Here is a 25,619-nt window from a genome sequence, read left to right as displayed (position 1 = left end):
ACAAAAAATAGAGGATGAAACCGGGGTTAAATAAATGACAATAATAACAATACATAAAATTGTACTGGACGATCGGAAAGAGAAAGTGGCCGAGCATGCCTTAGTTACGAAAGATTCTGAAATTGAGAATGATATTCTGCCGCTGGATCCCGCACATACTTATTTGGGGCTAGGAAAACAAACGCAAGTGCACTTCGAGTACATATTTGGCTGAAACGTCAGAGAACAGAATGATTACCCGACAATAAACTGAAGTCAGTACGCCCTTCTCAATGGGACAGAAAGATCATAATATCGGTTTTCTGGGATCGGTATAGTATACTTTTGGAGGACTACCTCAAATCAGAAAAAAAACAGTATTATCGTGCGTTGATGAAGCGATTGAAGACCAAAATCGCTGTTAAATGGCCTCACATCAAGCGCATTAGCATCGCTACCATGGTAAAACTCAACGGTTTAGGTTATTATTACATGGGCACCACCCTTGTTTACCTGATTTGGCTCCTCCTACTAGTTATTATCTGCTCTCAAACCTCAGGTCATCTCTAAGAAATCGATATGAATTTCGTTTTGATATTTTAAACCGTAACTTCCGGAATCTGAAATCGAAACCAGTATAGCCAAGTAAGTTTGTATGACCATCACAAGTCTTGTGGATTGATGTGCTATATAAATATTAAGAAGGTCTTAGACATGTAAATAAATGTAATACAATTTGCTTCTCTCGGTCACAAATTTTATTTGAACACATGACTGTTTCAGTGGGAAATTTTAGAGTCTGTTAAAAACGTCGGTACATAAGTATTCTTCAGTAACATTTTTTTTTAATCTAAGGGCACCTCCCGTAACGAAACCCTGGGTACGGGCCCGTCGTTTAGAGGGAAATCTGCAAGCCGCGTATAAATGAGTAAAAGGTAACCTTATGCGAGGATTAGTAATGTCATTATTACCAAGTAATGTTAATTTCAATGAACGTTTAAGGCAGTAATGATGAAATCTTCGTACAAATTTGAAATGTCATCATCTAGTTATCTTTGAAATAGATATTACCCGTTTCTTATGTAAGAAGTGCGTCTTATTTTGCAGATTGTTTTGAGTTCAGCTATGGGGACTTTTGACACAGTTTCTTAACCACACTCTTTTTTGCATCAACATGATTGCCGAAAGTTGAGAAAATCAACGAAGAAAATAGTTTTACTATGGAGCTTAACCAGTAACCCTGCTTACGAATTTGACAACGAACAGAAAAAACAGAACCATATGATATTGTTGTCGTTTATAGACGTCAGAGTTCAGTCAGTACAGAGCAGTTGCAGTCATGATCACACTTTTGATTCAGCACACTTTCATACTCTGCAGTTCGATTTGGTGTGAACTGTGCAATATGCACATATGTATCATGTGATAGAACTGAAAAAAATGCTTCAATACGTACATTGCTGGAATGAAACGAAAATGCGTGAGCAGTGCTTGGAAAATGAATGAACTGAATAAAAGTAAGCATCATTCATTCGCTTCATGGTTCATGAATGCACCAGCAACTGAACCATTCGTCAGACACTTCTAAGCAGACGGAGTTGGTTCACATTGGTATGTATTAGTGAATCAAAGCTCTTCTGTACTTGGAAGGTAAGCGAATAGAAGTATTACTTGTTGCTCATTCTTTTTTACATTAGTGAGCGAAGCAACGAGAGAGTATTGTTGGTTCTTCATCGTCGGCTGTACATACATGAATCTCTTCATGTGGTTACTAGCCCAACGAGTGAGCAGTGAAATCGTTAAGCACAGATGAAGCTTACTTCTTCTTCTTCACTCTGTTTGGCCATTGCTTGCAGTTAAGATCTCATAAACATGAACATTAATCATAGCTACTGGTAGTAAAAAATGATGTGGAAAATCTACAGCAGCGTGAAACCTTCTAAATTTATTTTTTTTATGCTTGAATACATTAATGATTTAAATTATTTTTACATTCAAATTCAACAGTACTCTTTGATGATGAATGGTTCACCAACGATAGTGTGCTTGAATCACTTTTACTACCGAGGAATTGTTTGAACGAGTTGCCTATATTTGAGAGAAAAGAGAATACTTAATACTGTTTTTCAGGAAGGTTCAATACTATTAAACGTAATAGAGCACGCTCGTCGGCAAGTATGTATGGAACTCGTATGGAATGGTTCGTTCTCCACTCTGTTTGCTCGTGTATATTTTCAGCATCGAAGCCGGTAACTCAGTCTGTTGGTATGAGTGCTATAGCTGCGCTGAACGCTTTTTTTGTTCGTTCCTCGCATTGATGAATGAATGATGAAAGCACTGTGCGTGAGTGATTCGCTCCTCTTACTGATCAAAATACATTCGGTAGCCTGCATGGAAAATGTAAAGATAGGAACTACACATTTTTCTCAGTGCATTAGAATGGTTGGTTAGGTTAAGCGTGTACAAAATGTCAAAATAAAAATCACGTGTGTTGTTTGCCGACAGAGATGCCAGGTATGCTGCTATTTCATCTATAAATCTTCAGTTTTTTTGAAGAAGCCATTGAGCCATTCTTTCGTTAGTAGGTTTTTCACAGACTTTTGTGAATTCGATTATTTTACAAATATTCAGCTTAAATTTTGAAGCTCGCTAACACGGTTCTGTTAATAACTTTTTGTAGAGCCAAATAAACACGCTCAGTTATTTTCAGATTTGCACCTGGCATCGCTGTTATCACAAGCGAATCTTTATTTATTTATTTAATATTGAGATACCGTAGAAATGGATGTGGATGCCGACAAATTGAATCGAGAGGTTTGTTATTTCTTTCCGTAAAATTCTGTTGATTAAACTAACCGATTGATCCTCTATCAATAGCTTCAAATTTTCCGAAACCACGTAAAAATTGCTCGTGAAAACATTATTCACAAACTGGTACGTGATATTAAATTTTGGAAAACAAAACATGAGTCAAACTCAGAAAACACTCGGGCTTCGAAAAAGTTGGTCTCCTTGGAACCGCTCATCGTTCATATCAAAGCGCAAACGGCTTCTGAGTTGGCGAAAGCAATTATTAGATTCCAACCTAACAAAGCCGGTGGCACCACAACGTCGAATGTGGCAGAACGAGCTCTGATGAGATTTCATGGGAACAAAAAGTTACAGCCGGAAACGAGAGCACTGATCAGACGGTTTGCGTTGAAAGATAAAATGGACGTACTGGATAAGTACTTGAAAGATCCCGGGGCGGGTAAGGGATCGAAAAGTAAAGTCAAAAAAAAGAAAGATTCTAAAATCAAAATTAAAACTACTGAGCAAGATTCGGAAGATCAAGGATTCTGTGAGACCAAAAATGATGATACAATTGAGCCGGACTCCGAAGCATCCGATACAGAAGCCACTGGAAGCTTTGTAAGAATAACTCCGGGTAAAGTTGGAACCGCAGAGTATAACACTGATCAGAAACAAATGAAAACCCGAGAAAAGAAGAAAAAGGTTAAAACGCCAAAAGAGCCAACCGATGAAGAAAATTGCATGCAAATCCAAGATAGTTTTTTCGTGACTAGTACGGGTCATAGTTATGTGGCAACAGCCCCCGTAGTGGACCAGAAACGGCTGGAAAAAGAGGAGCAGGAATTTAGTTGGAAACGAGCAAACAAACGAAAAGACATTTTAGGCAACAGAATAGACGATGAATCGAAGCGACCATTTGTTGGTAAAGTCGACGATTTGCATCCCTCTTGGAAAGCCAAGCAGTCGCAGAAGGGTAAGATTTCAGTCAGTAAATTGTATTGGACTTCTAAATCAATTATTCAATCATAGGTATCAGGCAATTTGAAGGATCGCGAAAGCGTTTTGATGAAACTGCAGAAAATACAAGCATTGGACAACCTCACAATCAACGACAAGGCATGGATTTACATCCATCGTGGGCTGCAAAACAAAAGCAAAAAACTCTTCAACCTTTTTTTTTTTTTTCATAAATACGTTTATTTCATAGGCAATATACATAAGTTTTTCTTCGCCGTGGCATCCACAATACATAGTAGTTTAAACCTAATACATTTCGAATATCATATTAGTATGTTGGTACTCATTAGTTAATCTAAACACTGTTTTTATCAAGCGAGTTGCTATTTTAAATTACATTAAATAAAATACATTTATTTTGTACATGATCTTATAACTATTTCAGGATTGTTTGTATCAGTTCACCACTTATATTCAATATCCTATAGTTGGCTATTGGTTGAACTCATGGAAGAGAAAACAGTTTAACATAAAATAAAATTTAAATTGGAACTCCAATGGATTTAATGAAATGATAAAGAAGTTTCATGTATGGAAGGTCACGACAAGCAAGAATGTCGCGAACTGGGACATTGGATAGTCTACCTTGGGTACGCAAGGAATTTATTAGTTGAGATCTGACATCACGAAACTCCACGCATGTCCAAACAACATGGTCAATATCGCGGTAACCTTCGCCGCAAGCACAATGATTAGTCTCGGAAAGTCCAATTCGAAGGAGATGTGCATCTAACGTGTAGTGATTGGACATGAGTCTGGACATCACACGAATGAAATCTCTACTCACATCCAGTCCCCTGAACCATGCCTTTGTCGATATTTTAGGAATAATTGAGTGCATCCACCGACCCAGATCATCTTTATCCCAAGAAGCTTGCCAGCTGGCAAGTGTTCTTTGGCGAGACGCGCTATAGAATTCGTTGAAAGCAATCGGTCTCTCATAAATTTCACCCTCAATAGCACCACGTTTGGCTAAAATATCGGCTCTTTCATTGCCTGGAATGGAGCAATGAGCCGGAACCCAAACTATTGTGATTAGATAATTATTATTCAATATGTCGTTCAGACACTGTTTTATTTTACCCAAGAAAAACGGTTCATTTTTGCCAGCAGCGTTTGAGCGAATGGCTTCAATTGCACTCAGACTATCTGTGAAGAGGAAATAATGGTTTGGAGATAATGTGACGATTACATTCAAGCTATAATGAACTGCTGCTAACTCTGCTATATAAACAGATGCAGGTTCTTGAAGCTTGAATGAGGCCGAAACATTATTGTTGAACATACCAAACCCTGTCGCTTCTTCCATTCGCGATCCGTCCGTGTAAAACATTTTCTCAGAGTTAATATGCCTGAACTTACTTGAAAATATTTTTGGGATTTCCATAGAGCGTAGGTGGTCCGGGATTCCACGCACTTCGCGCTGCATGGATGTGTCGAAAAATAAAGTTGAGTCAGGTACATTTAGGAGGCTGACACGGATAGGAATATATCTTGAAGGGTTGATTTCCTGTGACATATGGTTAAAATATACTGTCATGAATTTTGTTTGAGATCGAAGCTCGACTAGTCGTTCGAAATTATTAATTACCATGGGATTCAGCACATCACATCTTATTAGCAGGCGTGATGAAAGCTCCCAAAATCGATCTTTTAATGGAAGAACTCCCGCCAGAACTTCAAGACTCATTGTATGTGTCGAATGCATGCAGCCTAAAGCAATTCGCAAACAGCGGTACTGAATTCGCTCAAGTTTGATAATATGAGAATTTGCAGCGGAACGAAAACAAACGCATCCATATTCCATCACTGAAAGTATCGTTGTCTGATACAATTTTATTAGATCTTGCGGATGAGCACCCCACCAAGACCCTGTTATTGTTCGAAGAAAATTTACTCTTTGTTGGCATTTCGTTATCAGATACCTAATGTGTCCTCCCCACGTGCATTTGGAATCAAACCACACCCCGAGGTATTTGAAAGTCAAAACCTGTTCGATTATTCTTCCCATCATATGAAGCTGAAGTTGCGCGGGATCATGCTTTTTTGAAAAGACGACCAGCTCTGTTTTCTCCGCAGAGAATTCGATACCAAGATGAACAGCCCAAACGGACAATTTATCTAAGGTATCTTGCAATGGTTTTTGCAGATCAATAGCTTTGGATCCAGTAACTGAAACCACGCCATCATCTGCCAATTGTCTTAGTGTACATGGGGTTACTAGACAGCTGTCAATGTCATTCACGTAAAAATTATAGAGGAGCGGACTGAGGCATGAGCCTTGCGGGAGACCCATGTAGCTAATTCTGATTGTTGCCAAATCGCCATGTGAAAAATGCATGCGTTTCTCTGACAAAAGGTTGTGCAAATAATTATTTATAACCGCTGGGAGTCCATGTTGGTGGAGCTTGTCTGAAAGAACATCAATGGAAACTGAATCAAATGCTCCTTTAATGTCTAAAAATACAGATGCCATTTGTTGCTTTTGAGCGAAGGCAATTTGGATGTCAGACGAAAGTAATGCAAGGCAATCATTCGTCCCTTTATTTCTACGGAAGCCAAACTGAGTATCTGACAACAAACCGTTCGTCTCGACCCAAGTGTCGAGACGTCGTAGAATAATTTTTTCGAACAATTTTCTGATGCAGGACAACATCGCAATGGGTCTATATGAGTTGTGATTGGAAGCTGGTTTCCCCGGCTTTTGAATGGCGATAACTTTCACTTGTCTCCAGTCAGGTGGAACAATATTTTGCTCAAGAAACTTGTTGAACAATTCCAACAAACGTCTTTTTGCGAGGTCGGGCAGATTCTTCACCAAGTTGAATTTAATTCTGTCCAATCCAGGAGCGTTATTGTTACAAGACATGAGTGCTATGGAAAATTCCATCATTGAAAAGGGGCTATCAATGGAATCATCATTTGAAGAAGACTCCCTAACAATGCTATGCGTAGGAACGGAATCTGGACAAACTTTCCTCGCAAAATCAAATATCCATCGATTCGAGTACTCCTCACTCTCATTTCCTACGTTACGATTCCTCATTCGTCTGGCCGTATTCCAAAGAGTGCTCATTGAGGTTTCTCTTGACAAACCTTCCACAAAATGTCTCCAATAGCTGCATTTCTTAACCCGAAGTATGTTCTTGTACTTGGTTTCTAAAACCAAGAATTTTTCAAAATTCTGAGGAGTTCCTCCTCCTCGTTTTAAAAACGTCTTGAAAGCATTTTGTTTCGCGTGTTTAGCATCTGAGCACTCTTTGTCCCACCAAGGATTTGGAGGTCTTCTGTTAGACGATGGACCAAGAAATCGTTTGGTTTGGGCTTGTTCTGCGGCCTCCAGAATCGAACAAACGAGGAAGTCATATTCTTCAAGTGGGGGAAGCTCTTCCATTGAAGTTAAGACACTTGAAATATTACTTTGGTATTTAATCCAGTCAATATTTTTTGTCAAATCATATGGAATATTAACTGAATTAGCAATGCCTTTGTTACTGCTAATTGAGATGATGATTGGTAAATGATCGCTACCATGTAAATCAGGAAATACTTTCCAGGTGCAATCTAGTCGAATTGAAGTCGAACAAAGAGATAAATCTAATGCACTTGGACGTGCAGGAGGTCTTGGGATCCGTGTCATGCTACCCATATTTAGTACCGTCATGCTAAAATTGTCGCAAATATTATATATTAGAGATGATCTGCTATCATTGTAAACGGAACCCCACATCATTCCGTGCGAATTGAAATCTCCTAAAATCAAACGTGGAGCAGGAAGGGCTTCGACAATTTCATTAAGCTGTCGTTGTCCAACTTGAGCTCTTGGAGGAATATATACCGAAGCAATGCAAATGTCCTTTCCTTTAATGTTTATTTGACAAGCAACAACTTCTATACTAGAAGTCGAAGGAATGTTTAATCTATAAAAGGAATAACATTTCTTAATTCCTAAAAGCACTCCACCATACGGGGAGTCTCTGTCGAGACGTATAATGTTAAAGTCATTAAAATTTAAGGCTATGTTTGATGTAAGCCATGTTTCGCACAAAGCAAATACATCACATTTTTGACTATGCAACAAAACTTTAAATGAATCAAGTTTTGGCATGATGCTTCGACAATTCCACTGCAGGACAGTGATTGAATCATTTGCGGCGGATGATAAATTATCCATCAAATGATACAAAACCTGTAAGAGCTGGCCATTGAGCTGATAACTGTTTCAAAAAAGTTCTAGCTATTGGAAGGAATGCTGTTATGATGGTCTTTAGAGGTTCAGAAATATTGAATGCAGCGAAAATCCATTCTACAATTTCCGAAAATTTCAGTAATCCTGTTGGTGAATGTGAAATGGAGCCCACTGGATTATTGTCTTTTCTTGAGCTAGTTCCTGGATTGGTTTGTGAATTTGACAAACCAGGAGGCACAGTTTTTGGTTTTAAATTTGGCTTTTTAGCTTTAACACGGGGATCTTTTTTTGAAGGTATAATTTTAGGTGTCTTTTTTGGTATTTTGTGGTTTGTTAATCTCCTCTTAACAGACCCTTGAGGAGTGACAAACGAGGTATCTTCACTATTTCCGTCAGAGTCAGATTCCTCTGGCTCCGCAAGATTTGAAAAACCGTTTTCGGTTTCCAAAGGGGAGACATGTATGACCGTTTTGAGCATTTCTGCATATGTGCGCTTAGACCGTGCTTTTAAAGAAAGCTTCATTTTGTCTTTACGCAGCTTAAATGCAGCGCACACTGAAAGATCATCATGAGGGCTTTCCCCACAATAAACACATTTTTCAACATCTTTATCGCAAAGATTATCCTTATGAGGCCCTTGACATTTGATACATTTGGACTTATTACTACAGTAAGTAGCTGTATGTCCGAATTTTTTACAGTTCGTGCAATTCATAACATGCGGTACGAAAAGCCGAACAGGAAGACGAATTTTATCGATATAGACATGGCTAGGCAATGCAGATCCGGCAAATGTTACGCGAAACGAATCTGAGGGACGATAAGACTTTTTTCCATCGACAATAGATGCTGAGTACAATTGTTTGCACTCGAGTATCTTAACTCCCTCAAGCATGGAGTTTTTAAAACGGCCAACTCCATTTTTAAGTAAATCATCTGCTGTCAGACTTGCTTCAGTCACAACACCGTCAATTTCTACCTCCTTCGATGGAATGTAAACTCGATATTCAATAGCAAATAATTTACAGGTTACAATATCGTTTGCCTGTTTCAAGTCGTTAACTACAACTCGAATTTTATCTCTATTAACCTTACAGATTTCTTTAACTTCAGAGAAATGTGATGTCAAATCCTTTGTAATTTGCATCAAGTTTAAAATCTTTTCTTTTTTTCGAAGATAGACTATCCATGGCCCAGTGGTACCCTGTGGATAATGTTTAGCCCTCGGAGTATTTAAACTTTTACTAGTATCCGGAATCGGATTCGGATGATCTTCCATGAGATCATCCATTACATTAAATTTTTTTTGTAAATTAATAATACCAAAATAAAAACTTATGTTTAGTAAAATTTCAGATATAAGAAATAAAAAATAAATTAAATTAAATCTACCTTGTAGCTGATGTCTCTGTTCCTTTATCGTGAAGAACGACGTGAAGCTCTTCCAACGATTTCCAATTGGCAGTCTTTTGCTGTTTCCAATTGGCAGTCTTCTGTCGTTTACTGCTATCTCAGTTGCTCTGCCGTCGTTGTGAACACCACTGCACTTGCTGTACCTGACCCCAGGTACAGTGCTTTTGCTCTTGGTGGCGATCAAATGCGATGCTTGCAGTGTAGCACCTCGCGATATATGCCGTCTCTTTTGATCCTACGCAGCGTACAAATTCTGGTACCTGGTAGATCAGCACTGGGTTGCTTTAGCACCTCTGTGCCTTTGCACCCCTTCGTCTTCGCACCTTTATGCGATGGCACCTCTGTGACTCGTCACTTCTATGCTCTCGCACCTCTGTGTCTCTACACCTCTGTGCGTATGAACGGGATGGCCTTCGTTGCTAGCTTTCCAGTCGGGAAACGCCCCGAATATTGCGTTTGCTATGGGCAGTTTAACTACCTGAAGCTTAGAATTGTCTCGGTAGCAGCCGTTAACTCACGAGCCAGTACAATCGAAACACAACCTCTTCGCTTGAATGGTTTTTACTGAATGACCTCTTCAACCTTTTGCGGGAAAGAAGATCAAGTTTGATTCCGAAACTCAAGATCAAATCGAAAAAACGTCAGCCTCCAAAGAGAGTTTACATCCTTCGTGGGCAGCGAAACAGGCACAGAAAGGAATTAAACCCTTTGCCGGAAAGCGTATTACATTTGACTCTAGCGGGTCGGCGGATACCAGATTGAACACGGCACCAAAAGCCTCAGAACCATTGCCTTCGGCAGATCTTCATCCATCTTGGGCAGCCAAACAAAAGGAGAAGGGTATCAAGGAGTTTCGGGGTAAAAAAATTACCTTCGGTGATGATTAATATTAAGAGGAATAAATAAGTATATTTTCTGTTAATCGTGTTGACAAATGCTGACAGTTATTTTAGATAACATCCGTTTTGTAAACGCTACGAGGCTTTGGTTTGGGTGGCCCTCGAAGTTGCAACTGAAGCTCCACCAGGATGTCCGGTGTTTTGCCTGAATTTTTCTTAAACTGATTTATCGCAATCGGAAGAAGAACCTCACTCATGTAAGTTTTGTTTTTGGAGACAAAGTTGAGCTGCAGAAAAAACGGAATGATTTTTATTCAGCAAAATGGGTTTAGTTCAAAGCCAACTCACGTCAATCCCTGGAATGCCGTGTGGTTTGATTCCATGCTGGGCCAAAAACAATTCTTTGAGAAGAATTTCTGTGTCCAATTTAAGCGAATCATACTTCGCCAGGTAGGCACAACTTTCGGCTGTGGTGAGAAAATGCCGACAGAAATTGACCGTTGTTTGAGTGAGATTCAACCAAGTGTCCCCGGTCACCAGTGGTTTCAAATCTAACCCCAAGGTATCAAATTCCTTGACGATAGTCCTCAGATTTGTCTTGGTCTGAAGATTGTACGGTTGCCAAATGTCTTCGGTTCGACCGATCGAATCTACTAGTCGGAATTTGGCTTCATCGAGCAGCTGCTCCAGTGTATTCCTCAGCAGACCTTCCATGTGATAGGACAGATCCAAACCAATGTCAGTTAACTTGGAGCATGGTTTGCGAACGCCTTCCACCACTCCGGCGACCATTTCCAGTTGGGTGTCCTTCGTCAAGTAATGTTTTATCAACTGGGAAGCAAAATACTGCAGTTCCATGTTGCACCACACAATCAAGGCTGAATAGGGGAAAACAATTGAAGTTGAAAAAAACACGCGCAAGAAAAAAAATTCATTTACCGCTAGTGCAAGACGCTTTACTGTTAAACGCACGCAGGAATTCACTGGCAACCTGTGCAACGTCGCAGAAGAACAGTTCCGAAATAGCCAAATTATTGCGTCTGGCTTGACGTTGCGAAGTTCGGATAGCGCTGCTGCAAACTCGCAGCAAAATTCCGGACGCCTCCCGAGCTTTTCCCATTTCAACCAGCAGTTTCAGTGGTCGACGACTGGATCGCAAGGCTGCCTGTAAGCTTCGGCTTTGCGAACTGGACAACTCTTGCATCAGCACCGAGGAAAGGGTACTCTTCAGTGTCTTAATTTTCCCCGCTGTCTCCGATGCCCCGCGAAACGTACTGTCCTTAACCAGGTACTCCTCACACTTCTGCACCAGTGCCAAACTGTCTTCAAAGTGACGCTGAGCAATCTCAGCCTGAATTTCCTCCGGTGCGGAAACCAACCAGTCCGGGGCAAGATTTTCTGCGATCGCTGCTACCTCCGAGGCGGTCGGGCTAAGGCACAGCTCACTGTCGATGGATTTTTGCTGCTTCTGTTCGAATCGTAATGACGTTGGAGGTTGCGGTGCCGGTCCTTTTTTGTGCTTTAGCTGATGAAATTTGATTGCCACCTCAAACTTGTCAATCCACTCGAGCTTGGAGGCTGAGTTTACACATTGGAATATCCGCGCACCGTCGCTGGTAATCACGTTAATTGCATTCTTGTTGACACCGTCCAGATCTTTGATGTTGATCACAGCAATTTTTTTCGTGTCATACTCCGTAAGAAACTCCAATTTCCTGGAAACATACGAAACAAACGATAATCATCCAACGCATAACAAACTTTAACCCAAAACCAACCACTTACTTGTCGTGTTTAATTTTGGCCAGCACCAAAACTTCATTGAACAGAAAAAGATGAATTCGACAAATAGGCCGATTATCATTGGTATCCAACTCGAGAAGACTACCCTCGTAGATAAACACTTTATCGTCCAAATTTCCCTGCAAAAGATACGCAATCAGAATTCCGAAACATCAAACTGAAATGCCGTACAAACCTTGTAACCAACCAACGATTCCTTGATCAGTTGAATAGCTTTTTTGTTTTGTTGTTCCTCATTCACGTTCGGATCGATGTTCTGATCCTCAATTATACACTTTTGATCATCCAACATAGATTCGTCCCTTAGAGTGGATAGTAAATTTCGCTGTTCGATTAGGATGTGGGACAGCTGATACATTTCCGATTCCAAATCTGGGGGAAAAAATCAATAAACCAGTTGAGCACTACACAAACTGGGATTCGGAAATTCGAGCTACTTACGAGATATCTCTTTGGCCGTCTCGATGAATTGCATGTAGTTTTCGTAGACATGCTTTTTCAACGTGGACGAAACCGTGTCACTGTGGCTCTGGATTTTTGCTTTCGTTTGCTGTAGTTCCGGGCCACCAACGCAATCCTGTACGAGCTCTTTAACGTCTGCAAATAAAAACGAAAGAAAATTAGATTATACAAGCCGAAATTTTACATTGGCGCATATCTTACATTTTTCTGCATTGAAATTATCCTTTTCAAAAACGTTCAAGTTGGATTCAGGCATGTTTTAATGAAAAATTTTCAGAAAATAATGCCAGCACAAACAATTTGTTTTGATTTGTGGGTGGGTCGGAATTCTGAACTTTGACGGATGTTCTTGCATACAATGTTAAGCATGTATTACACTTTTTAAATACAATACACTAAAAAAAAATCTGACACGATAAACTGTGCATACATATCGCGTTTTTTGATGATTCTCGGTTAATTTTTCAAAAGGGCGTATAAGCAAGTGACAGTTTCTCTTTGTTTACTTTCTCTTCAATTAATTACCAAGCGGTTTCCACGTTTATCACTCAGCTCTTTGCATGAAATGATACCCGAGACTTTCGACTTTCAAACAGAATAGTGATATCAAAGAAAATCTTTTTAATCACATCACAATAATCGAAAGAGAGAGTGATTAAAGAGAAACTGTCACTTGCTTACACGCCCTAATGAAAAATCAACCGAGAATTGTGAATAAGCCATCTGTCGATACCCACTTTGAAGAGGAACTGAATAAAAACATTTCGAGCAGATATAAATTTTAACAATAGACGACAAAGAAAACTATAACAGAACATTTATCTTTTTTACCTGATTCAAACATTAATAGACGATTTGGTTGAGTTTCCAGCTAAATCCCTCTTAAAAATGAAAATTAACCGAAGATTTATTGGCTGTTAGGGTAAAAAACGCATGATATTGTCTCTCCAAGTCTTAGTTCTGTATTCGTGTCATACTGTTTTTGTGAGTTTGTTCACCTTAATAATCCAAACAACGATCCGTGTTTCGAAATTTATCGTGGGATTCCAGAAGTGAAATTTGGAGAATGAACTACTGTTCCGTGCCATTTTATTCTATTTGTAAAATGATAAATCGGTTAATTGAGCTATAACTCTCGAATACACTTATAGGTATTTAACCGATTTTTAGGCATACATTTTCCTGCATTGCTCGCTCCATATCTGGCAAATCCGCAGAATCTTGTTGTAGTTGATTTCGGCCATTGGGTGCTCGGTTCGTGTGCACATACTACAATGAATCGCCCGGTTCGATCTACAAATGGATCGAAGTGTTAAACGAAATAAGTGTGTATCAGATTGAAGTGCTCAAGCCGGTCGGTTTTGGATAGCATCTGCGGAAGTGCAATAACGCCATCTGTGACCAACATCCGAATGGTGTGGCGCTTTAGGTATATCAGTTCCAGTGGCATTGCGATTTGCTCATTACATAGATTTGAATTATTTCAGTTCGCGAAAGAACTGAAATTAAGTGACTATCGAATGAGTAAAATTTATCAAATTCGACAAAAGCAATCAGTGCTGTGACAAAGAAACTCTGAGTTGCCTCACGATCGTTAACAACAACAGATCGATCGTTAAAAACAACAGATTGTAAGGGAAAAAGCTTACTGTTTTACCCCCCCAAAATTATGCAAGGTGCACATACCCATTTTCAAATTGATTTTACGTTTCGGCTTTCACTCATCAGTGCGTAGCAGTTTATGTTGAACTGCTAGCGTGACTTGGCGAATCATTATAAACCGCTAGGCAGATGTAAAGTTAATGTGTTGGAAATAATAATTCAAACACTTTCTCACAGCAGACAATATCTTTATTCAGTCAGCTGTGAGAAAGTGTTTGAATTATTATTTCCAACAAACTCAAGAATTTATGGCTACTTCGATGATAAATGAGATGGAAAATGCAGACAGCAGCTGTGCCGTTTGTGGACGTCCTGACTGGGCAGAAAAAATGGTACAATGTGATAGATGCGATTGTTGGTACCATTTCACCTGCGCGGGTGTCACCGATTCGATCGAAAATCGCGATTGGACTTGTACAGCATGTCTACCGCTTGACGTGAGCAATGGACCAGAAAGCGCATACTCAAGACGTTCCTCAAATGCTGCGTTTGAACTACAAAAATTGAAGGAAGAGCATGAGATTACTAGGAAACGATTTCTGCAAGAAAAGGCTTTGGAGAAAAAGCGAATCGCTGAAGAAGAGGCAGCAGATAGGAAAAAACTCGAGGAAGAGGAAATTATGGAGAGAACTTTCTTGAAAGAGAGATATGAACTTAGGAAGTCTCTGTTCGATGCAAAAAGTGCTAGCGGAAGCGTAGTCAGCCGCAAGAGTAGCGGTCGAAAAAGCGTTGAAAAGGTGAATCGATGGTTGAAAACCGGTGGAGAAGCTGCTCTCAATAGTACAGCTGAAGCTGAAAATAAGGAGGTTTCGAAACCGAATGCATCCAATGAAACTGAATCGCCAAACAACACGACAGCCAGCTCTCAAAATGATAACCCCGCATCTGTGTATCAACAATCTGAACCAACCTATAGTAGTTCACTTCCCCGGCCACCATCACCGTTTGAATACGATCCATCTAAAGCCAGCGTACAATACAAATCTCATCGTCGTGGCGCTAGGATTAAAAACGTGTTACCACCATTACCGCTTGAGTACGATCCATCGGAAGCCAGCAAACAATACGAATCTCGTTACCGTGACGCTAGGAGTAAAAACGTGTCGCCACCAGTGTTACAAAAATCTAGCCGCAGAAATAATGTATCAAATTTGTCAGGTTTTAAAGATGTGACACATACTGGTCTATCGCCGGCGCAGATTGCAGCTCGCCGTGTTATGACGAACGGGCTCCCTGAGTTCAGTGGGAATCCAGAAGACTGGCCTGTATTTATCAGCCAATTCAATATAACGACTGAATGTTGTGGGTTCACTAATGCAGAAAATCTCATCCGATTGCAGCAATGCTTAAAAGGAATGGCTCGTGACTCCGTGCGCAGTCGATTACTTCTGCCAAGCTCAGTACCACAAGTAATAGAAACACTGAAAATGCTCTATGGCCGTCCTGCGTTATTAATCAATTCTATTATACAGCGAGTGCGCAATGCACCTGCTCCAAAGATGGAGAAATTACAAACGATCATAGAATTCGGTATGGAACTGCAAAGTCTATGTGATCACATTATCGCAGCGGAACAAGAAGCGCAACTAACGAACCCGTCTCTCCTTCAGGAACTGGAGGATAAACTTCCCACGCACTTGAAACTCCAGTGGGCCGTTCATAAGCAATCGTTGGAAACAGTCACCCTGAAAAGCTTTACCGATTTTATGTCACACCTTGTTCTGGCAGCGAGTCAAATAACATCACTATCTGATCGCAAGGTCGAACGCAATCGGGTAGAAAGAGATCACAAAACGAAGCAACAAAACAGTAACTTTCTTAATACCCACTCCGAGGTCGAAGATCAGATACCAGAGAATACTCAACATGAAACTTTTGACCGCAAATGCCTGATATGTGGCGAAGTCAATCACCGCGTAAAAGACTGTGAACATTTCGCAAGGATGACTGTTGATGAGAGGTGGCGCAAAGTTGGTAGTCTCAAGATATGCCGTACATGCCTTAATCAACATGGAAGACGGCGTTGTAGAATCACGATTCAGTGTGGCATTGACGGATGCCAATACAAACATAATCGACTGCTACACAACAAAGTCGAAGATACGGTAGCCTCAGATAGTCTCAATCACCGAGATCAGACACCGAAAGCTTTCTTTCAAATCATGCCAGTAACAGTATGTGGTAAAAAAGGATCTATCGATACATTTGCCTTTTTGGACGATGGCTCATCTTTAACACTTGTTGAGCAGTCGCTAGCGGAACAACTAGGAGAAAGCGGACCTAAAGGTGAACTTGTTTTGAAATGGACTGGCAACGTAACGCGGCGCGAGCCAGCATCGCATGAAATCGGATTCGTTATTTCGGGTCAAGCTAAAGAACAATATCAAGTGAATCGAGCTAGAACGGTGACCGAATTGAACCTCCCCATACAATCACTTGACATACATGAGTTGTCAAAAGCGTACCCACATTTAAGGGGACTTCCGATCCAAAACTACGAAAATGCACAGCCTCGCATTCTTTTAGGCCTGGATCAGTTAAAGTTATCCTTGCCATTGAAACATAGAGAAGGACGAGAAGGAGACCCAGTGGCTGCCAAAACTCGTTTAGGCTGGTGCGTGTTCGGTGGAAAGGGAGAAAAGGTGTTAACCGGAGTATCTTGCCACATATTGGAAGTGGCTGAAAAATCTCTACACGATATGGTGAAAATGTACTTTGGACAAGAGGACGCAGGAATCAAATCGTTAATGGCACTTGAATCTAACGAGGAAAAGAGAGCGCGGCAAATTTTGGAGAGTTCCACAAAACGTATTCAAGGACAGTACGAAACTGGTCTTCTATGGCGATTCGACTATTTTGAGCTTCCAGAAAGCTACCATATGGCATTACATCGACTAGAATGTCTGGAGAGAAGAATGGAAAAAAATCCACACTTGAAAGAAAACATTCACAGGCAGATAAGTGAGTATCAGACCAAAGGTTATGCTCATCGGGCCAATCAGGACGAAATTGCCGATGCCGATCCGCGGAGGGTATGGTACCTTCCTCTAGGAACGGTCACAAATATACGGAAACCCGGAAAGGTTCGATTGATATGGGACGCTGCAGCGAGCGTAGATGGCATATCATTAAATTCAATGCTTTTAAAAGGTCCAGATCAGCTTTGCTCTCTGCCTGGTGCCCTGTTCCGTTTTCGACAACGCCCAGTCGCCATTAGCGGAGACATCCGCGAGATGTTTCACCAGATTCGTATTCGCGCTGAAGATCGTAATGCTCAACGATTCTTATGGCGTCATAATCCAAAATGTGATCCAGAGGTGTACATCATGGACGTCGCAACTTTCGGGTCGACATGCTCACCGTGTTCCGCGCATTATGTAAAAAACAAGAATGCTACGGATTTCGCTCACCGATGGCCGAGAGCTGCAGAAGCGATCATCAAGGGTCATTATGTAGATGACTACTTGGACAGTTTCAACTCTATTGAGGAGGCCAAACGCGTTACTATGGAAGTTACGTCGATACATCAGAAAGGTGGGTTCGAAATTCGCAATTGGTTGAGCAATGTACCCGACTTAGTTCGCTCCCTCGGTGAATCGCCTATAGCAGTCGTAAAAGGCCTAGATATTGACAAAAGTGATATCAAGGAACGGGTGTTAGGTATGCTGTGGATGACTGGGGAAGACGTTCTTGGATTTTCCACACAAATGCGAGAGGATATATCACTAATCATTCAAAAGAATGTTAGACCAACGAAACGTCAAGTGTTGAGATACACTATGAGTCTGTTTGACCCGCTAGGGCTTCTGGCGCTATTTTCCGTTCATGGCAAAATTTTGATACAACAGATATGGCGCTCCGGGATAGATTGGGATGATAAAATCGAAGACGAACAATACGAGCTCTGGCAAAAATGGACCTCTCTTCTTCCAATATTAGCTGACATCCGAATACCTCGATGGTATATGCACAATGACGTAACAGCGAGTGCATTATCTACACAACTCCACATATTTGTAGACGCCAGCGAAGAAGCCAGCAGCTGTGTGGCTTACCTGCGATTTGTTTTATCAGAAGACGTCAACTCATGCGCCATTGTTGCAGCCAAAACGAAAGTGGCTCCGCTCAAACCTTTGTCGATTCCTCGCTTGGAACTTCAGGCAGCTGTCCTAGGATCCCGATTATCTCAATTTATTGAGGAGAACCACTCGATAAGCATCGATAAAAAAGTATTTTGGTCAGACTCTAGTACCGTTTTAGCGTGGATTAGATCCGATAGCAGGCGATACACTCAGTTCGTGTCATGTCGAATAGGAGAGATTCTTACTATCACCGAGATAGATGAATGGAGGTGGGTGCCCACCAAATTGAACATCGCAGATAGAGCCACGAAATGGGGCAAAGGTCCCGATCACTGTTCGAGACAATGGTTCGCAGGGCCCGAGTTTCTGTATTTGCCAGAACATCAATGGCCAGAACAGCCAAATGTAAGAGGTTTTCATACAGAAGAGGAACATAAATCGTGCCATGTACACTTGATTGAGCACACTGAGCCTGTTATACAACTTAACCATTTTTCTCAATGGAAGCGTTTGCTGAGGACTGTAGCTTATATGAACCGTTTTGTCCTTAACACAAGAACAACCAGAAACTCGCGTCTTACTGGATGTCTCACGCATGATGAAATAATATCAGCTGAAAATATCATCTGGCGAATTTGCCAACGGCAAAGCTATCCAGTCGAGTATGCCATGTTAACAGCGAGTAATGGAAAGACTACCCTAAACAAAACCAGCAGACTGTATGGTCAATGTCCTTTCTTAGATAAAAATGGAGTTCTAAGACGATATGGACGAATCCCAAATGACATGAAAATTGATATGGATTTGAAATTTCCCATACTTCTTCCTAAATATCACACTGTTACACAGTTGCTGCTAAATGATTATCACCGGAAATATCACCATGCTAATAATGAAACCGTGGTGAATGAGATAAGACAAAAATTTTATATACCTCACCTTCGAACAATGGTTAGGAAAATTGCCAGAGAATGCCAAATGTGCAAAATAAGAAAATGCCAACCATTAAACCCAATAATGGCACCGTTACCCGCAGCGCGATTAACTGCATTTATTAGACCATTTTCTTATATTGGTTTGGATTTCTTCGGGCCAATGCTTGTAAAAATAGGGCGTAGCAATGTAAAGAGGTGGGTTGCACTATTCACGTGCCTTACTATTAGGGCAGTCCATCTAGAAGTTGCTCACACCTTAAGTACAGAGAGTTGTATATCTTGTTTTCGAAGATTCGTTGCGCGACGTGGAGCACCTCTTGAGGTATACTCCGACAATGGAACTAATTTCATCGGCGCTGAGAGAATACTACAGAAGCAAATCAATAGTGGATTAGCGGAGACATTTACCAATGGGAATACTAAATGGATTTTCAACCCCCCTGCAGCTCCCCACATGGGTGGAGTATGGGAACGAATGGTTCGTTCCATCAAATCAGCAATGATTGGTATAGAGAGTTCAAGAAGGCTTAACGACGAAGCCTTTCTAACATTATTAGCGGAAGCTGAGGGAATTGTTAATTGTCGACCGCTAACTTACATTCCTTTGGAAACACCAGAGCAGGAGGCCTTAACTCCCAACCATTTTTTACTGGGAAGTTCTAGTGGAATAAAACAGCCCGTTGCACAACCAACCGACTCGAGAAATGCACTACGATCTAGCTGGAACCAGATCCGTCATCAAGCTGATTTGTTCTGGAATCGATGGCTTCGCGAATACCTTCCAACTATATGTAGGCGAACTAAATGGTTTGAAGAGACACGACCGATCGAAGTCGGAGAATTAGTTTATATTGTGGACGGAGCAAAACGAAACTGTTGGATCCGCGGCAGAGTTATTGAAACAAGGCGAGGCAAGGATGGAATAGTTCGAAAGGCACTCGTTCAAACCTCCAGTGGAATACTGATACGACCGGCTTGCAAGCTGGCGATTCTAGACGTTCAGCAAAATGGTAAAACTGTGTCTGATACGCAGTGTTACGGGCGCGGGGATGTTAGCACGGATGAACCGCCAGCGCATTGGCCCTTTACTAATGATCGTATAGGCGACGACGTTAGCCGCTGTCAGCTAGGGAGAATGGCGGATGATAATAAAAAGAACCAGTAACACCACCTGAGGAAGAAGCAGTTATTCAAGCCAGAAAGGTGATGCTAAATTAATAATTTTTCTCATATTACTTGAATACTATCTACAATTAGTAGTTTTAAGAAGTACAATTTGTTGTTTCAACGCTATACTGTTGCAGTTTCTAAGCGATACTATCGCTGCATCTATGCGTGTGCAAAGACCACGAATTAAACTAATAGCAGTTGTAATTATTCGCTTCAAACGTTCCATGAATTGAAATTTCCGACATTGATTTAAAATTTGGAAGAACACTAAATTCTTGAGTTTGTTGGAAATAATAATTCAAACACTTTCTCACAGCTGACTGAATAAAGATATTGTCTGCTGTGAGAAAGTGTTTGAATTATTATTTCCAACATAATGCTATTTGCAAAACACTTTTTGCTATTACACCGAAGTGTAATGTCAAATACAAATTATAATATGGAATGCTTCGACAATTTTTCAAGGACATATTTTTCAATATGCGGTACACTGTCGAGATACATTGTCAAACCGACAATGTATTTTATCAAATTTTCCATACAAATGGCAACGCTGAAGGGTTTAAATTCAATTCACCATAGTTACTGTTTATTAGGGTGAAAAAGACGAGAACAGATTGGTTTGAAAGCGAATGGATAGCCAGATGATCCGAAAAGCAGAACATTCCAACGGTAAACACAGTGTAAATAAGTTGTGCCTGCGTGGAGCGCGATGCAACATTGTGACGGATCAAGTTATCTATCTAGCATTAGCAGAGTGAGTATTCCCAAAATATTAGAACATTCAGCTTAGCTTATAATGCATTGTTTTTTTTTGTATGCAGTTTTAGCCGCCCAGAAGTCTCTAATAATTTTAATGCAAGAATCGCGAATATGCAAAGCGTTGTTAGTCGGAATCGTCTTTACCGGTGCTCGCAGGAGACTTACACACTTCAGCCCTTGGAATCGTTACTCGTTGAGATCATCTGCTAGCGTCAGTCAAATGCTGACAGCCTACTCAATGTAATAATTTCTCTGTTATGTAAGTGTACTTCAAGTTCCTTAATTTTGACGGTCTAAGTAATATCCTACAAACTCTATTATATATATTTTACTGTTAAGTGGGAACCACACGATCATTAAAACCAATATCGTATGCCAGCAACATTAAATTTTTAGAAACGACCCTTGTTTTGAATCGCCGGTACGGCGCTGAAGTATGAAGAGTGAACTTATCAAACGAAACAAGAATTTTAACGAAATTGACATCAATATGCAAAAGCGTTCCTTGCATAAATAAAAGAATAGTTAACAATCACCATGAGAAGTAGTTTCATCTGTCGAAAACTACGTTGTAATGCTACTGTAAGACGAATTCAAATTCCAAATTTCTAGTCTCGTAATCGATTTGTCACAATTTAAACATCGTGGAATATAAAATAAACGAATTTAATTAAACATGTTAAATAGTTTTATTTGCAATCTGATCGATCATTCAGTAAGTACATGATTGGTTCAACTACATCTTGAACTTGAACTAAATTTGCAATTTTAATTTTAATAATGCTCCAGCTCATTATTATCGCTACAAGCATTGCATCCATTGCCCTTTTGGTCATGGAATACACCGAATGCTTTAATGCTAGTTAACACACGTGGAAGGCCGCTTTCATATTGATGTTGAGTTGAATGTTCTGTAATGGTAACCAAACATGTCATCATGTACCATATTCAAAGTATGTATTCCACCTACACGTCAAGTACCTGTTCAAATAGCTGTTCATAAGGTTTAAAAATAGCTATATTCAGAATGCCATCAGAAAACCAACAAACAAACTAGTCTGTCGTCGTAGCAACATCGATATTGCGTTGCCAGATATGTTTGTTTACCATTTCTATCTGTCAGCTGAAAACTAAGGGATGGGCTAGGCCAACTTGTTTCTTCTGTGAACCAAAAAAATTTCATGCTTTTGTATGGGACCTAGGGGTATTATTATTTGTATTTGGTAATGTCTACACTGACGTCTCGGCAGAAATCGACTACTTTGTTTTTGTTTATTGGTTTTGCATTAATTCCATCGCTTTTGAATTACGTCGTTTGCAATAACATCGTTTAGAGCAGTCCTTCCCAAAAGGGGCGATATCGACCCCCAGTGCGTGACAACACCTGGTAGCGCTTAAGACATTTTGCTTCGCTGCCGCAGTGGTAGGGTGAATTTTGGAATCACTGGTTTAGAGTAACACACTGTTTCTCATCACATTATTGACTTTTGTGTCGTCGTGCGATATTACGTTGTGTTCAATACGTCCTGGCATTTACATCAATGCGCATATGTCGTTTAAATATTGTGTTTAGAACAGTTATATTACAAAACTCAACTTGAAAAGTGATACAAGCGATTTCGATATAATGTCAATTTTTATCGGTGTATAGTTAAAAACTGACGCGTTTTTCGTGATAATGACGAAAAAACCATCCTTCAACATCCTCTTTGGAGAGTAATTTCTAAGAAGCGGTGACAGTTCGATTATTGATTTTAACATCAAAGGAAAGAAAAAAACATTTCTTACTATCATGACTTACTGTCGGCGAACGCTGAGTAATTCATAATATATCTTCTAAGTGAATTTTGACAGATAGCTTATTATTCGTTATCGGAAAAGAAAACGCTATATTTAAATTTGTAAGATGTCCGTGAATATTAAACCTGGGTTACACGATGATTATTTTGCTCCCACTGGTGAGAAAAAACCTTTGCGACGACGCCTATGAACGCGTAAGCCTGGCAAATTGCTCTTTTATTTTTAATTTTCTGCTTGCGTATCATCAAATGTCAATACTAGAAGCAAAGTTTTCAAAACATTGCCAAAAAAGTGAAACTACGAACTTAAATGCTATTAAAAACGAAATAAACCACTATTTTCTATATTTTTTTCGTTCCACGAAATAGTTTGAGGTGAATTGACAGTGTTTCGGTGGAATTCTAAATCTCCAATCGGGAACAATGTCCGAATCGTACGGTAAGCATTTTCCGACCATTATTTTTGTTCGCCATTGAGGATCACCCGCAGCTAATTTTCGAGTCTCTCTTTTCAAACGGTATCTCTACTGCTGTTGTCGTAGCAGCAGCAACATAGCGCGCTTCCGTAAACTAATATTAAAATGCAGATTCACGCGTATTTGGGGCTAGCGGTTTCTCGCTAAGTAATAATTTTTCTTCACGTTTTCTTTTCGTCGCAGATTATCTGTTCAAGTTTCTTATTATCGGTCGTGCTGGAAGTGGAAAATCGTGTCTGCTGCATCATTTCATCGAGAACAAATGTAGGTATAGTTGGCATAGGCTTCGCGTAATCGCACTAGTGTATGTGGGTGGCCGTAGCTCAGAACGCATTTGAAGTAAAGTTCCTCGTTATTTTTGCTGTGCTGATTATCATGACCTTGCGAACAGCGAAAATACGATGTACGGCTTCGATTATAGCAAAGTTCAGCTGACTGAATGGTTGAGTGTGTGCTTTCGGTGTATGTTTTTTTGTTTATCGATCAAGCGCCTTATAACGGCCTATCGGTTTTCATAATTAATTTTTTTGTTGCTGTGTGATTTTAGTCAAAGAGGACAGTTCTCACACGATCGGTGTTGAGTTCGGCTCACGCATCGTAAACGTAGGAGGAAAATCAATCAAGCTACAGATTTGGGACACAGCCGGCCAGGAGCGGTTCCGTTCAGTCACACGATCCTACTACCGAGGTGCCGCAGGTGCTCTGCTGGTTTACGACACAACCTCCCGCGACAGTTTCAATGTACTGACGAGCTGGTTGAACGATGCTCGGATGCTGGCTTCGCAAAATATCTGCATTCTGTTGGTTGGCAACAAAAAAGACCTTGAGGAAGAACGAGAGGTGACCTTCCTGGAAGCGAGTAATTTTGCTCAGGAAAATGAGCTTATCTTTTTGGAAACAAGTGCTAAGACGGGTGAAAATGTAGAGGAAGCATTTCTGAAATGCTCGAAAACGATTTTGGCAAAGATCGAAACCGGAGAACTGGATCCGGAACGGATTGGAAGCGGTATCCAGTATGGTGACACATCGATGCGCGGCGGTGGCACGGGAACCGGTCTGGCTAGTGGAGGTCAGCAAACTAGCGGAAGACGCCGAACGGCGGACTGCATCGGGAGCTGCCGTCCGTAGAGCTACCGGATAAGAAGCATTTATTTGGTGCGCTGTTTCAACTTACCTACTTACGCGACATTCTCTCTATTGAACTATCGAAATTTGTAGATTTGAGTGGGCTGTTCATGTAGAGCAACTGGGAAAAACTTATGACTGGGGTAAGTAGCTCACGTATGTACCAATAAATTGAGACGTTTTTTTCGCCCTTCGTTAGTTTGCCGATGCTCCCGAGGAGACTGTGACAGACAAGAATTACATTCTATGATTTGCCTTTTCCGTATATTATATACTTACAAGTTAATTTACAATGTGTACACTAAAAACAACCAATTCCATATGATTTGTGCAATCAGAAGAATTACCCTAAATCTCGAATTTGTGATTCTGATTTTCCGGACTAAGAAATGATCTACCGCTGCACTGAAAAATTGGCTCGATTATGAAACCATTTTATTACTCTTGCCTTCCTAGTATTAATACTTATCTCTGAACCACTGTCTTATATATTCCTTAGAAGCAGCTCTTGATTAGGTTATAAAAAAGAGAACTAAAAAAAAGTGTTGTTTGTTTCATGTAAATTTAAAAACAAATATGTCTATCGTATGAAGAAAAATTAAACTTGGAATAATATCAACTGTTTAGTTAAACCACAATTGATGATTGTGCAAATATGTTCTAAATGTCTTGAGGACTAGATTAGTGGTAAGTTGTCTGGATGAACGGTAGAACCAAAAGAACGCCTTATAATCTGAAACTCTGGTTGGTCAGATTTTCAGTACGACAATGGTCTTCACTTTGTTTGTTTACTAATTGATTATTTGCAGATAATAAGAACTGAGAACTTCTTCAATGGGAAAAGGAAACACTTGGCAGTCGGCTGCTCAGAGATAAATATGCAAATAATTACTAAACCCGTCCAACTTTCGCTATTCTTCGGTAGTTGGTTCTCGAGGCTTCTGTTTGTGATGCGTGAGCTGTCGTCACGGTCTGTACTTTGTAAGACCGCGATTATCCTCCGTCAACATATTAACTATACAGGAAAATAAGATTACACTTTTCAATGGGCTACCACTAAATTATATTAATAAATATATTTTTATTCGTGTTGACTGTCTGCTCCGTCTCTCT

General features: G+C 40.3%; 4 protein-coding genes across 8 annotated transcripts in view; 3 read left to right on the top strand and 1 right to left on the bottom strand.

Moving 5' to 3' along the window:
- Window positions 1-2,748: 2,748 nt before the first annotated feature.
- LOC131428606 (uncharacterized) lies at window positions 2,749-10,326 on the top strand. Its single transcript, XM_058592652.1, has 4 exons — window positions 2,749-2,793; window positions 2,857-3,745; window positions 3,802-3,950; window positions 9,967-10,326. Exons 1-4 carry the CDS (start codon window positions 2,761-2,763, stop codon window positions 10,276-10,278), a joined length of 1,383 nt encoding a protein of 460 aa, XP_058448635.1. The 5' UTR covers window positions 2,749-2,760; the 3' UTR covers window positions 10,279-10,326.
- Window positions 10,275-25,619, bottom strand: part of LOC131429878 (exocyst complex component 8) — a 36,088-nt gene continuing 20,743 nt past the window's right edge. Inside the window, exons 1-7 of one of the 2 annotated variants that reach the window (XM_058594316.1) lie at window positions 12,697-12,836; window positions 12,475-12,630; window positions 12,209-12,405; window positions 12,016-12,152; window positions 11,170-11,945; window positions 10,579-11,108; window positions 10,275-10,517 (exon numbers count right to left, since the gene is read on the bottom strand). In XM_058594316.1, coding sequence (XP_058450299.1) covers window positions 10,341-10,517; window positions 10,579-11,108; window positions 11,170-11,945; window positions 12,016-12,152; window positions 12,209-12,405; window positions 12,475-12,630; window positions 12,697-12,751 — 2,028 coding nt within the window. In that variant the 5' untranslated portion in view covers window positions 12,752-12,836 and the 3' untranslated portion in view covers window positions 10,275-10,340. Of the gene's footprint in view, window positions 10,518-10,578; window positions 11,109-11,169; window positions 11,946-12,015; window positions 12,153-12,208; window positions 12,406-12,474; window positions 12,631-12,696; window positions 12,837-25,619 lie in introns of those variants that run through there. The other variant, XM_058594315.1, reaches the window with a different exon arrangement.
- On the top strand, window positions 14,369-20,617 carry LOC131429876 (uncharacterized). The gene is made up of 2 exons (XM_058594311.1): window positions 14,369-20,377; window positions 20,479-20,617. Exon 1 carries the CDS (start codon window positions 14,406-14,408, stop codon window positions 20,337-20,339), a length of 5,934 nt encoding a protein of 1,977 aa, XP_058450294.1. The 5' UTR covers window positions 14,369-14,405; the 3' UTR covers window positions 20,340-20,377; window positions 20,479-20,617.
- Window positions 23,124-25,144, top strand: LOC131429880 (ras-related protein Rab-4B). Of its 4 annotated transcripts, XR_009229466.1 has the most exons (5): window positions 23,124-23,344; window positions 23,565-23,645; window positions 23,929-24,536; window positions 24,600-24,649; window positions 24,706-25,144. XR_009229466.1 is itself a non-coding variant. In XM_058594319.1 (4 exons), the coding sequence occupies exons 1-3, from the start codon at window positions 23,329-23,331 to the stop codon at window positions 24,507-24,509; spliced, it is 678 nt and encodes a 225-aa protein (XP_058450302.1). In that variant the 5' UTR covers window positions 23,124-23,328; the 3' UTR covers window positions 24,510-24,536; window positions 24,600-25,144. The 4 variants fall into 4 exon arrangements, 2 of the variants coding, with proteins under 2 accessions (XP_058450302.1, XP_058450301.1); XM_058594319.1 differs by having other exon boundaries at window positions 24,600-25,144; XR_009229465.1 differs by having other exon boundaries at window positions 23,125-23,344; window positions 23,929-24,649.

This window comes from Malaya genurostris, chromosome 2, assembly GCF_030247185.1.
Source record: "Malaya genurostris strain Urasoe2022 chromosome 2, Malgen_1.1, whole genome shotgun sequence".
Lineage (NCBI taxonomy): Eukaryota > Metazoa > Arthropoda > Insecta > Diptera > Culicidae > Malaya > Malaya genurostris.
Note: the sequence above shows the minus strand (reverse complement) of the source record. Positions and strands in the feature narration are given on the sequence as shown.

Excerpts from the sequence above, each read along its gene's own strand:
- LOC131429880 (XM_058594319.1), top strand. Across the intron at positions 23,646-23,928 it reads TCATTTCATCGAGAACAAAT|TCAAAGAGGACAGTTCTCAC; the intron begins GTAGGTATAGTT and ends GTGTGATTTTAG.
- LOC131428606 (XM_058592652.1), top strand. The coding sequence starts at position 2,761 with ATGGATGTGGATGCCGACAAATTGAATCGAGAG. Across the intron at positions 2,794-2,856 it reads CCGACAAATTGAATCGAGAG|CTTCAAATTTTCCGAAACCA; the intron begins GTTTGTTATTTC and ends CTCTATCAATAG. Across the intron at positions 3,951-9,966 it reads AAACTCTTCAACCTTTTTTT|CTTCAACCTTTTGCGGGAAA; the intron begins TTTTTTTCATAA and ends ACTGAATGACCT.
- LOC131429876 (XM_058594311.1), top strand. The coding sequence starts at position 14,406 with ATGGCTACTTCGATGATAAATGAGATGGAAAATGCAGACAGCAGCTGT.